This window comes from Podarcis muralis, chromosome 10, assembly GCF_964188315.1.
Source record: "Podarcis muralis chromosome 10, rPodMur119.hap1.1, whole genome shotgun sequence".
NCBI classification, from domain to species: Eukaryota; Metazoa; Chordata; class Lepidosauria; order Squamata; family Lacertidae; genus Podarcis; species Podarcis muralis.
The window spans coordinates 10,079,158-10,093,189 of record NC_135664.1 but is presented as its reverse complement, the minus strand read 5'-3'; the positions used below and the strand labels follow the sequence as shown (position 1 = coordinate 10,093,189).

The 14,032-nt window shown below is 41.6% G+C and overlaps 1 protein-coding gene across 1 annotated transcript in view; it reads right to left on the bottom strand.

Annotated features, from left to right (window-relative positions):
* TBC1D22A (TBC1 domain family member 22A) overlaps window positions 1–14,032 on the bottom strand; it is a 112,135-nt gene that overhangs the window by 90,213 nt on the left and 7,890 nt on the right. The window contains exons 3-4 of the mRNA XM_077935818.1: window positions 9,644–9,981; window positions 8,178–8,357 (exon numbers count right to left, since the gene is read on the bottom strand). Coding sequence (XP_077791944.1) covers window positions 8,178–8,357; window positions 9,644–9,981 — 518 coding nt within the window. The remainder of the gene's footprint in view (window positions 1–8,177; window positions 8,358–9,643; window positions 9,982–14,032) is intronic.

Below are 14,032 nucleotides of genomic sequence, written 5' to 3'. Positions count from 1 at the left end.
TTACGGACAGATTATTATAACATTCTCCATGAGGCCTAGTAAATGTGCAATGACCACTTACACACATTACCTGCTCAACTTACAGTTACCCTTACATCTACAACAGATCTAAGGGCATTTCCAGTGCACATTTTAGCATATCCGAAGTATCAGTGAAATCATAAAGGTCTTAACCAGTCAGTGACCTCACTTCAAGCATTTTTCATCTCATCTTCCTATCTCTCTGCACTGCACACTCACTATGCAGACAGACAAAGAGATCTGCTTCCATGCTATCAAAGAATCAGAAGATTTAAATAATGGGAAAAACAAGTATTTGCTCAAATACTTTTGCTCAAAACACAATTGCTGTGTTTTTCAACTGCTCGTCTAGTCATTACAGAATACTTAGGCATAAGTTTGTTTACCTGATCTAATCTGTTTATATACATACATTCTGTTTGAATGGGGAAGGGGGAATAAAGCCTTTGTTGAAGATTTTTCCTGCAAATACTTAATTCTCCTTTTACATTTCATTTCAAACATTTCCACACAAGCTGTGCTCTGCAGAAGGATACATGACATTGAGTAGACTGCCAGACATTAGAAGCATCTTCTCTGAGATACTACTAAGCTTTTCTGTTGTAAAATTTCTCTCAAAAGAAGCTAGGATAACTAAGTTTTAAGCCCTACGTAGTAGAGCACTAAGTTAGGGCCACAACGGCCTGGCTTTATGTAACGCTAAGCCAAACCACGATGAATTGTGACTTCAGATAGCTCAGTTGGTAAAGCATGAGATTTTCTACACCGACTGACTGTATCTATTCAGGAGCCATTCCCAGCCCTATGTGGATATTCAGGAATTAATCATAAATGTTTTTATCCCATCTTTCCTTTAGTATGTAAAACACATGGGCCACCACAGATATACAACCCTCCCTTTAGGGGTTTTAACATATTGAAGAGTTGAACACTGTTCCAATTCCAGAAATTCTGCGCTTTACTCTCCCTCGTTTTAAATGAAAAAGACAAAGACTGCATTTCACATAAGTGTTTAAAAAGTTTAAATCGAGGCTTTAACATATTCCAGTAAGGATATAGTGTCAAATATTACCATCTGCTTTGTGCATATAAAAACAGTTTTGTCTGAAATCAACTGTAAACAAACACTTCCAAAAAGTCTAATTACATACACTACTCTCTCAATACTGCTGATTTCACAGCCAATGTTCTGCAGGATTTAATTAGGAAAAGGTTAATATTGTATGGCATCATATGGACCCTCTTTTTCTAGCTTCCCGTGACTAAAATAGCAAAAGTCTATACAGGTTTACGATGATCACAGGCAAGACATTTTAAAAAGAGAAAGCTGGTTGCTTCTTAGTAAACAACTGCAAACCACTACTTTGATCATGCCACGGCAAGATTACTTTCACAATACTACAGAAGACTATAAAGGTAAAGGTACCCCTGCCCGTACGGGCCAGTCTTGACAGACTCTAGGGTTGTGCGCCCATCTCACTCAAGAGGCCAGATACTTCCGGGTCACGTGGCCAGCGTGACATCGCTGCTCTGGCGAGCCAGAGCCGCACACGGAAATGCCGTTTACCTTCCCGCCAGTAAGCGGTCCCTATTTATCTACTTGCACCCGGGGGTGCTTTCAAACTGCTAGGTTGGCAGGCGCTGGGACCGAGCAGCGGGAGCGCACCCCGCCGCGGGGATTCGAACCGCCGACCTTTCGATCGGCAAGCCCTAGGTGCTGAGGCTTTTACCCACAGCGCCACCCGCGTCCCTAACTATAAGCAGGTGCAAATCCAACACATCATTTATCCCTGAAACAGGTTGGCTGCAAGTATTTCAAATGCTGGGTTTTTAAAATGAACAGTGCAAGGGCACCGGCTGTGGGAGGCCTCATTAGGGAAAGCACACCTCGGTTTAAGAATGGTTTGGTTTTAGAATGGACTTCCGGAACGGATTAAGTTCGTGAACCGAGGTACCATTGTAATTGTTCAGCATTTGTTTCAAACTCCCCTCTTTTGAATGAGCAATGAAAACCCCCATAACATGTCATCTTCTCCAATTGGCCTTGCATTGCATTGTCAGATCCAATACAGACTTCACCCATTCCAAAGGTGGCATTCATTCTCCCTGCCAGACAATGTCTATTAAAAAGGACAGAAATTCAAGAGACTTTCCAGTTGGAAATGTCTGGCCACTCAATAAGTGCCCTGGTCCTTTGTTCTGGGACTAATATGCACATGGATACAATGGCAGTCTGCCATCTCTCCTACAACAACAAACCTTTTCAAAAAAGCTTGAAAATCAGAGGGCTCTTTGAGCCATGTCATCACAACCTTGAAATGGAAGAGCCCTGGCTTTTTTATGTGATGGGGATTTAATTGGTCTTTGCAGAAGTGGGCTGTCCTACAGGTCCGTTTTCCATGGGGAGTTTCTGGAACCAAGCAGATTTATTTTACCATACAGAAGCAAACCTGAAAAGCTAGAAAAACAAGTGATAGCCATTAAAGTAACAGGACAGCTAGGATGTTAGTTTGAGAGGCACCAATTTTCTTGTTAAAAAAACAACTAATGGAGAAAAATATATAATGATGAAAGTGATGATGGAAAATGTCAAGAAATCTTACAGGGATGTTCTCTGACAATAAGGGCATTTGTGAGGTATATAGCAGCTCGTTTTCTTTTGCGAGAAAAATTCCATTGGTAGGAGTAACTGTTCCTCCAGCTGCCAGGGAGAGAAGTACTTCACTTGTTTTAACTAAAAACCCAGACTTCATCCACACTCCGTTTTTCCTCTTAAAAGGAAGACAACAGCAATGACCAGTGCTTTGTCTCTTCTCTCTTTTTTTGCTTTAGACCCAAAAAATTTAATGAGCCCAGGGTCTCTAAGCAACATCAAGGGGGTGGAAGAGAAATTACTTTTGAGTGTAGGGATAGGGAACATTAAGGTATCACAAAGAATATCTATCCTGATGTAGCCATCAGACTGAAATGTCTCTAACCAAGTGTTTTAACAAAAGCAATGCACAGTGCTTCTAAAGCAGATGGAGAGAAACATTTTAGTCTGTCCCATAATACTAAGGGTTGTTCTATAAAACTGATGATAGAAGAGACTTGTGGAGGACAGATGAAGCAAATTCACAAAGGGAAATAGCTTCACACAATCAATGTAGCGATGGCGACTACCTTGAATAGCTATAAAGAGGCATTTAGACATGTCTTCTACAAATTTGTGTAACAATGGCTATTAGTTATCAAGTTGAACCCGTAAATGTTGCTGTGCAACTGTTCCCATTCAGGGTGCCACCCACCCACAGATGCCTTCTTCCAGGAATACTCCACTCAGTTTCCCTTGCCCCAATTTCCACCAACCATCAGCCAAGCATTCAGTGCCCACTGAACATTTTTCTGTCCACCCTAGGCTATTTTAGGTTGCCCTGCTAAAATCGATAATTAGAAATGGCAGTCAATTTTGCCCTAGCGCTACAAGCCTCAACGCAAGCCATAAGAGCCCTGCTGGATCAACCATAGTCCCATCTAGTCCAGAATCCTGTTCTCACTGTTACCAACCAAATGCCTATGGGAAACACAATAACAGGATCTGACCACAACAGCGTTCTCCATATATGTAACTCCAAACAAATGGTGTTCAGAAGCATACTTGCTCCAATAGTGGAGGTACAGCATAGCCATTAGGCTTGACCTCCATGAATTTGTCTAATCATCTTTTAAAGAAATCCAAGCAAGTGGCCATCACTACCTCTTGTGGAAGCAAATAGTTTTAACTCCTTCTCCCAGACAAGAACCTATTCCTGCTCCTCTTACACAGGAATCCCTGTTTTTCCTGGAAGGACAGGGAAAGATGACAAGTAAGCCAATACTTTAAACTTCTCCAACCTCTCCTTATTGGGGGAGCTGTAGGAAACAGACTGTAGGAATTTTCAAAAGCCGGAACTAATAGATTACGGTAACTAGGTAGGCTCCAACAGGTTTTCAGGGAAGGGGGCAAAACCTACATATTCCTGAAGTCCAACTGAATTCATTGGGGCTTGCATATCTAGCTAAAAATGGCTGAACCAGATATGTCAATTATGTGTTTCTACAACACAATCCTCATTTAGTCTGTGGCAGATTTACGTTGAAACAAATACCATATTAGCTAACAGCAATATGATTCATAGAACTATACCACACAGTTGCATGGCAGAACATCTCTCTCTATTATAAATTATAGGGCCACCCAGCTTCAAACTAATGGGTACTGCCAGATTGTGGGTCTCCTTGAAATCACACACATAACTCAATGCAGTATTGTGTTCAAAACCAATATCCATTCTTCTATCACTTCCCTTTAAGTATCATATTTCTAGAATCATAATTTTAAGGGTCCCCACAATTCCTGCACATGCATTATCCATCCTGCGACATCAAACAGTTAATTCAGCAAGATGAATGCAAATCGCTACATGAAGTAGCGGTTTGCATGAACAATTAAATGATAGACATGATAAACTAGATTTATAAGCTTCACATCCTTATTAAAAAGAATCCTAGCATAATTTAACTATAAAGAACTAGAATATTCTTCCAAGACAATAGATTCATGGAACTCCAGCTCCCCCAACAGCATCTGGGAAGTCAAACAGCACATACAGAAAATGGCTTTTATAAAAAGGCTTGATATCACTATGGAAACGACTGCAAGCATTTTTTTTAAGAGTAATAGCTCTGTTAGGTGCTTCATTAAAAAAAAAAATTCTAGCAAATAAAGCCCTTAATCTTCAATGAAGCAAAAGTGTCAGTTGAATGCATACAGAAACTGATAAGTCAAATACAAGTGTGCTGAAGGAGTTAACCTGTTCAGAAAGAAATCTAGACAAAAAAGCAAGCTAGATTAGCTAACTAGGGCAGAAAGTTGGAAAATTTAATAGTGAAATAGATGAGGTGGAGATGTGAAGGAAACAGAAAATAACTGCATAAGAGCTTAAGTGAAAGGAAGCACAGAATGTTTAGAAGATCATTAAGAGAGAATTTTAATGTGGATGGTCAAAAGGGCAAATGAGAGCTGTAGAAATAAGTGTTGATCTGCATAGCAATTGTACTTCATAAAACTTCCTTCCTATACAAGGTTTTTTTCCCCTCTGGAAACATTTATAGCTTGTACAGAGTATTTTAAAAATGCAATGCTTTTCACTAACGTTTTTACTCATCCCCCTTGCCAAAGAGGAAGAATGGTGCTAGCTGTTATGGCAGCAGGCAACCAACCAAGATGCTCCTCAGCTACCCACTGCCAAAATGATACCCCACTCCCCCCCCCCAGCTCCAAATTTCTGAAGCTGAAAAAGAGATTATATCAGATGAGTGCCCTTTACAGTGGTACCTCTGGTTACGAACGTAATTCGTTCCGGAGGTCCGTTCTTAAGCGGAAACCATTCTTATCCTGAGGCGCGCTTTTGCTAATGGGGAACGCGCATCTGGCACGTGATTTCCATTCGCATCCTGGGGCAAGGTTCACAACCAGGAGCAGCTACCTCCGGGGCAGCGGAGCTCGTAACCTGAAGCGTTCGTATCCAGAGGTACCACTGTACTTCCTGCACTGATGTTGGTTGGTTGGCATCCGTCTGTCTCGAGAGACAATGGAGTGCACCTCTAGGGGTGAAGTCAAACCACTATATAGCACATCAGGAACCAATACATTAATCCTACGTATACCATCCTGGGAGTAACCCAACTGAACAAAGCAGGACTTGAACTTCCACACAGTTGCACGGAACAGGAAAAGTACATATAGTAACCAAAAGGTTGTGTTTGGTGACCAAGGCTAGCCAAGATTTGAAGACTCTTGCTTTCTCTCAATTGATGAGACAAGTCCCCGGCAATTAAAGAATGCCCGGAAAGCCTAATGCCACAGCCTTGAAAAAAATAAATTTAATTTAATAAATTAAGCAAGCTCCAAATTTGTCTGTAACCTGGCCAAATCTCTCAACATTCAAGTCCCATTATTGAGAGGTATGAAGACATTTCACTGTTGCAATTCCTGTGATCACACTTCTTGTACATAAGGTGCCTAATGGTTTTACAAAGTATCTGTCATTCAGGAGTGAGGTAGGAAAGCTGACGGCATATTAGAGCTGGCTTAACGGTATTTGCTGCATTTTAGAGACAGCCCACCAAGCCTGACACTCACCATCTAAGCACACGCTATTGAAACTTTTGGTTCTCTGACCAGCAAGGCACAGAAAAAGCAAGAAAGAGCAGAAATCTCAGGCACTAAAAAGATCTAGTCATTAGGGAAAGATAAACACTGGATGGAGAAAGGCAGCAAGCAGCTCTCCCTTTTTTGTAGTGCAATTTCCATCTTTTCCTCCTCTTGGAGGGGGAGCTTTCAGAATTCAGCATAAAGTACAAGGAATTGCATCCACCTCTTGCCTTCTTAGAAGCATCTGGAAAGTGAAACGAGATTCTGCCCCTCCCCCAAGCCTTTGTGTCCTGGGAGGTGAAATTCCAGTCCAATTTCCACAGGAGAGATACTGATTATCTAGATTCGTGCCAGAAAACAGCCTTAGTCACTCTGGTGGATGATTTACACTAGGGAATTGATGGGAGGCTGCAATCTTACTGGTTTTCCTGCACCCCTCTGCAGCTTTTGGTGCCATCTATCATGCTATCCCAAATCAGAGCAGGAGCTCATCTAGTCTTCACCATTTGCTCTATTATGGCAAAATGACCTCAGGGCTTTTAAAATATCTTCTGTCAGATAACTAGAGTTTCCGTTCCTAGAGCTTGGGCAGCACTGTTTATCCCAGTTCCTCCAAGGCAGCGGTTCTCAACCTGTGGGTCCCCAAATGTTGTTGGACTACAACTCCCATCATCCCTGAGCTCTGGCCTTGCTGGCTAGGGGTGATGAGAGTTGTAGTTCAACAACATCTGGGGACCCACAGGTTAAGAAAGGCTGCTCCAAGGTCCTTGTGCTGCCAAATACTGGCCTTCTTTTCCTTCAGCTAGCTCTGCATTTTCATTAATGCTCATGAGTGGTGATCAGCTTTACATGTGATCTAGAAAGAGCTGGGGAAGGAAATCAGGGAGAAAGACTAGGCATCACTTGGAGAATTTGAGAGGGGCTGCTACAAAATGTGGGTAACCAAATCAAACGCTGAAATGAAACTGATGTCATGGGCTTAACTTGGTTGTAAAGTGAACATGGATTTCAAATTGTTGCCAACAGATAAGCTGCCAGGCTTTCAAAAGGATCGAAGGTGACAGAACAAAGTAATGACTGGGGGGTGGGGGTGAAAAAGAACAACTCAGAAACTAAACATTTTCACTTTCCAGAATAAATATAAAATGAATAGGAAGGAATGCAATTTCAGTTCCCTGCTGCTCCCCTTGCCTAACAGGAGGGGATGTTATACAGAACAGTCAATGCATACAATTTTATGTAGTTTATACAATTTATATACAGATGGTGCAATATAAACTTTTATTTACGTGCACAAAGTCCTTATCAGGTTATGAAATCAAGTGCTACTTTATAAAACTAGAATATTTGATTTCAAATCAAACACAAGTCAAGGTGGCTGAAAGGGTATGTGGTACGTCCACACCACAAACTTAAACATGTTTAACAACAATCCCTCTTTCCCAGAGCACTCTGTGAACTGTAGTTCTGCGAGCAGGAAAGGAGTATCCTAACAATTCCGAGCACCCTTAAAAACTACAGTTCCCAGGATTCTTTGGGGGAAACCATGTATGTTGAAGTGGTGTAAAAATGGACATTCATGAATAGTGCAGTTGAAAACAGAGAATAAATCAATGTTCAGTACCAAACACGTAAAAAGGGAATTTCACTGTAACACCAATTAAGACCTGCCATAAAACAGAATCACAATTTTAAATCCTTGAAAGGCTGAAATAGATAAGCTCAAAACTTTTGTTCCTTACGAAATAACGAAATCTCTAGAGAAGTACATCTCACACTTTAGCAGGGCTCAAACTGCCAGAGATAAACTTGCTACACAAGACCCAACTTCAACTTAAAACATGCATTGAAGAACCCACTACTTTTTGCCTTATATTTGTAAGGTGGCAGCACTGCTGTTGTGACCCACCTCAGATCAGATTGCAACCCAGTACTCTGTCCTAACCCATCAGTTGAAGACCAATGGTTAAGCAGTACTCACCAAGGTTTGTGTTGGGGCCAGCCAGTAGTTGCTTGAATTTATCTAAACGCGATGCCTCTCTTTCCGATAGCATAGGGATACCTGAGCTACTGTGGTCTGTCACTCCACCCACCAGAGTAACAGTGGAGGCTTGTGGAAGGGACTGAGATCTTGGCACAGAAATAACTTCATCAGCACCATCTGCAGAGTATATAAAGGAGCAAACAGGCAGACATCAAGCGATCTATTTTTTATAATGCAAAGGTAAAACTTTAATTTAAAACAGAAAAATACTGGGACACAAGTATTTGTAACAGTTGTTTGGTTAGAGACAGAAAATGTTATATCCACTGTGGCTTCAAAACAGTTATAAAAATAGAACTCCCTGTCATCATGTCAATACCAAGAATCTCACGTTTGTGCAGCAGCAGCCGAGAACAACTGATGGGTTATTCATATAGAATGGCATTAAACACACACACTTCAAGTAGTAATGTTTTAAATGGTTCCGACAATATTTTCTACTATTAAACACTTTCACAGTGATGTAGCAAGGCTTCCCATTTTTTCCTTCCAAGACAAAGAGGAAACAGTGCTTTGCGTGTCTTAAAAACAACTCAGGACTCATTTCTTCAGGATTACATGAAAATACTAAAAACGCCTTCATAAATATAGTCATGCATGACATTTTTTGTATGACATGCAGCCTGCTACCAAGTATTCATATCAAGAGCGCCTTGTTCGCAGTTCAGCATAGAAAAGCTTACTTTGTCCACTTTCTTATCTATGGTCCTATAACCTCAAAACTAGGACTGTCACAATGTGTTGTTCATGGGGCTGCCTTTGAAGACAGCCTTGAGAAAGAAGATTACAATTATGAGGTTATGAAAGAGAACTGGGTGTGTCATCAGTGCTTGAAAGCTCCACTGATTTCTAGTCGCTTTGTGAACTCCAAACCAAGTGCTGGTGCTTAGTTTAAATAGTATATGCAGGAAGCTGTGTTATACAAAGTCAAGACATTTGTCCAGGACATTGTCTACACTGACTTGTAGCAGCGTTGAGCTTTGGCCCTACATGGCTTGGTGTCTGAACTCCTACTCCCTCATCAACTTGCCCACACATATAGGTAATCATGGAGAACCCCCTATGAATGAATATCACATGCGAAGCAAGTGGTGACTGGAAAGGGGACTTCTCAATTAAATGGCCCTTCTGAGTTATGGTCCTTAAATGCCACTATTTGGATTAGTCCCATAGACATTGGTGTGGTAGATTTATAGTATAAAGTACAAGAACTACTAAGCACACTTTCCCAACTTCTCATTATTTTCATTTTTGAATGGATAACATGACCCTTTCAATTACTGTCTGGCTTAAGAGGGAAGTGAAAGCTTCCAAGCCCTCAAGAAATCCTGGAACAAGGCATACACTACAGCTTTCAACCTAGAGAAACAATGAATGGCAATGGAGTTTGAGGTTTAATATACCTGCAGAACTTGATGTGTTGCTTTCACTGACAGATTTAACCAGTCTGCTGTCACCACACGCAGCTGAGGGCAGTTCTGAAAGCTGCTGTGGTTGCTCCTTTTCCACCTGTTCCTCCTGCAATTTGTGCTGTTCTTGTAATTTGCTGTGATTCTGAATTACTCTGTTAGCTGTTTCCATGACTACATCTGTGTTAAGGCTTTCTGCAGCCATTGCTAGGAGTTCGTCGTCGTCATCCCCGACATCCCAAGCGTCGCTCGTGTTGCTTTCGAATTCTTGAAACGTGCTGATTTTCTTCAGTTTCACTGGAGTTGTTGGTGGCTTGGCTCCAGGTTTTAAGCTGTTTAAAAGAAAAACCAGCACTTTAGACAAGCACAGGCACTTCTGTGCTTATTATACTACCTGACTAAGTAACTAGTTCATTCCAACTAAAGCAAAAAGTTACACTAAGGCTGGCCCAAATTCAATGGGACATATTTCTGAGAAGACTTGGTAAGAAGCGAGCTGCTAATCAGCAAACAATGTGCAGCTAACCAAAAATTAGTTAGATGTGCAGCTTTTTCAGTTTTCCATAGCATTTGGCATATCTAGTTACTGTGGTTTGTATCTTACTGCAAGGCCCTCCATCAGCACAACATGACTTCCTCTCCCTCCCTCATGTGCCCTGCACCCACTCAAATCTGTTCTGGGGGTTCCCCCAACCCCCCAAAGCAGATTGGGGGACCACCATGGGCATGCAGGCAGATGAAGTCCTTGCACTAAGGGGATGGTTTTGCTAGATACAACCCCATTTTAACTCCATCTATAAGGATATTTCTGCATTTTAAATTAGAAGAGCAATGGAAGAGGCTGGTCTCAAGCTGGTGCTCAAAAGCAGTGATGCTGTGAAGAATGCTCAGCATATTTTGGACAAGGGTCTTGGACAAGGGATCTCTGTGTGGTGTAGTGGTTAAGAGCGGTAGTCTCGTAATCTGGGGAACCGGGTTCGCGTCTCCGCTCCTCCACATGCAGCTGCTGGGTGACGTTGGGCCAGTCACACTTCTCTGAAGTCTCTCAGCCCCACTCACCTCACAGAGTGTTTGTTGTGGGGGAGGAAGGGAAAGGAGAATGTTAGCCGCTTTGAGACTCCTTAGGGTAGTGATAAAGTGGGATGTCAAATCCAAACTCCTTCTCTGTGTGTATTTTTCCAGTTCATAAATAATAGCTTGTTCAAGAAGATACTTTGCACAAAATACTTTCCATCTTTCACATATCAAGTGCTACTTTCAAGCACAGCCTGCCTCTCCCTTCATTTATCCACTTCTTTTAAATTGTGGTACTGCCCTCTCCAGTGTTAGAAAGTGGAATAGAAGAGTTAGCAGCCAAGTGGCTTCTGGAACCTGGGTTGTGGGCGCCAAAACGGGTAGGGGGTGGGGGTTGGCAACTCTTTTTATTATTTTGATAAGCATAAACTAATATGCAATTCACATAAGTGACACATTGTTATATCACATTTTAGCAGAAATTGTTAATGCATGTTTAATTTGGCATTTACAATAAAAATATTGGTACTCCACTTCAGTTTTCAAAACATTCTCTTCTTTATTGTTAAACTCCTTAACATATTGTCTATCCTTAACATATACAGTGGTGCCTCGCAAGACGAAATTAATCCGTTCCGCGAGTCTCTTCGTCTTGCGGTTTTTTCGTCTTGCGAAGCACGGCTATTAGCGGCTTAGCGGCTATTAACGGCTTAGCGGCTTTAAGACAAAGGAAACTCGCAAGAACTCGCAAGACGTTTCGTCTTGCGAAACAAGCCTATAGGGAAATTTGTCTTGCGGAACGACTCAAAAAACGGAAAACCCTTTCGTCTAGCGAGTTTTTCGTCTTGCGAGGCATTCGTCTTGCGGGGCACCACTGTACTTTGAAGCTTTAAAGCACATGCATTTCAGTAATCCTTGAGTATCAGCCAGGCGCAAAAAATGGCACCCAGACATTTTTAGGTGCTCGCAAACGGAGAAACTTTAGGCGCAAAATGCGCCTGGCACCATGCTAATTTTGAACCTAGGACCTTTCCCTGCTCCCCATTCTTTCATGCCTAAAAATTACTCAAAATAAATTACTCCTCACTTCCCACAGTAGTCATTTAACTTGAACAATTTTTATGAGAAAATTTTCACCAAAAAACAACAACAACCCAAACTTAAGGGGCTTGTGAACATTTTTCTGCAAAACAAATATTTAATGAAACCTCCAAAATTCTCTATTACACTAATCACAGACAGTAAATGTGGGCAGATTAGCTCAACAAATCCAAGAGGGATTGAACAGAATGCTGCTCAGTACTGCTAGCCACACAAGAGTAGGACTGAACTCAATTTTGATCCATTTCCCAGATTATCTACATAAACTCAGAGTTGCTCCAGTCCTTCTTTTCCATCCAGTTCTCCTCCCTTTCCCCATTATGCTACTTCCTGCTTATTTCAAGCACAATCCTCTGGTAAATTCTGTGCAAGCCCCATTAATTTTAATTGAGCTGAGCGAGTCCATTTCAATGGGAGTCGAACAGGAAAGCTTCCCAGAGTTATTTGTAATTTTATGTTTTAAGGCTTATAAATGAGAAAGCTTTGCTAGTTTAATAAAGGGGGGGCAGATTCTATGAAGTAAACCAAGAAAGGTATGTAGGTCAAAAGGTGTTTGTTACTCCTTTATTTCCTTCTGCGTTCACAAACCTATTGTTTCATACAGCCTGTCAAAGATATTGTTTCATTGTCTTAAACATTAAATGACATATTTGCATTGTGTGTGCTTACTTTGATAGGTAAAGGACCTCGTGAGCAATTCCCTTTAAATATCATAGAAACTGTCTGAACCTCAGAGATTGCAGGAGAGAATTAGCTTGCTTATCTTGAAACACCTTTAGCTCAGTACAAAGAACCAAGTGCAATCCTGTTAAAGTTTAGCTACTGGTTGAATTTTATTTCAGACTATTCAACATCCCATTTCCATACATATTCTCTCCAAAGTAAACCTCACCATGTCCCAAATGTGCACATGACAGTAGCACAAGGCTAAAAAAAAAATGATTTCGTACAAAGAGGGGTTATTTTTCTCCAGACATGTAAACCTATTCCTTCTTCCCTTTTGAATTCAAAGTGTGTTTGAGCCATGTCATCTACTGCATAGGAGCAATGCTTTTTAAAAAAAAAAATGCCTAGCAAGTAATGTTTTAAAGGCAACTGTTTCAGATTTCAGTTTGCATCTCATAGGAATTACTGGGCAAAGCTGCTGTTTTACACAAAGGGAAGGAGTCATAAGTGAGGACTACTTCATCAATTTTGGCATACACATACACAATACAGTCGTACCTTGGTTTTCGAACAGCTTAGTTCTCAAACGTTTTGGCTCCCAAACACCACAAACCTGGAAGTGTTCTGGTTTGCGAACTATTTTTGAAAGCCAAATATCCGACGGGGTTTCCGTGGCTTCCAATTGGTTGCAGGAGCTTCCTGCAGCCAATCAGAAGCCACACTTTGGTTTCCAAATGTTTTGGAAGTCGAACAGACTTCCGGAGTGTATTCCGTTCGACTTCCAAGGTACGACTGTACTGTAAATACAAGTCTAAAGAAGTAAAGTGGGAATGGCAGACATGATGAAGACACACTTGCGAGGAAGCTGTGATTAGCTACAATTCCATGCAGGGTTGTATGCAGAATATAGTGTGCACAATAGTCCTGATTATTTTAGCCTCCAAGATCTTCCTAGCTTTTATCAGGCTGAAGAAAACTTCACTGTCAAGTCTAAGGAACCTGCCTAATTTAATTGCCTTAAAATACAAATCTTAAGCAGCACTGAAACAAGTAGGTTTAAAGAATAATTTCTCTTTTACACCGTGTTGTCATGCTTGATAGACATATAAATTATTATTGCTGCTTGTCAGGAAACAAGTAGTAGAAGGCACACTCACTTTTGGGTATGGGAAGGCAGAACCACAGTTGATCTGTTTAAGAAAATATCCCAGTGAAGTAAAGACTTTCCATGAGGTGCAAACTATTGTTACACAGAAGGTTAGCAAAGGTAAAGGGACCCCTGACTATTAGGTCCAGTCGTGACCGACTCTGGGGTCGCGGCGCTCATCTCACTTTAGTGGCCGAGGGAGCCGGCATACAGCTTCCGGGTCATGTGGCCAGCATGACTAAGCCGCTTCTGGCAAACCAGAGCAGCGCACGGAAACATTGTTTACCTTCCCGCCGGAGCGGTACCTATTTATCTACTTGCACTTTGATGTGTTTTCGAACTGCTAGGTAGGCAGGAGCAGGGACCGAGCAACGGGGGCTCACCCCGTCGCGGGGATTCGAACCGCCGACCTTCTGATTGGCAAGCCCTAGGCTCTGTGGTTTAACCCACGGTGC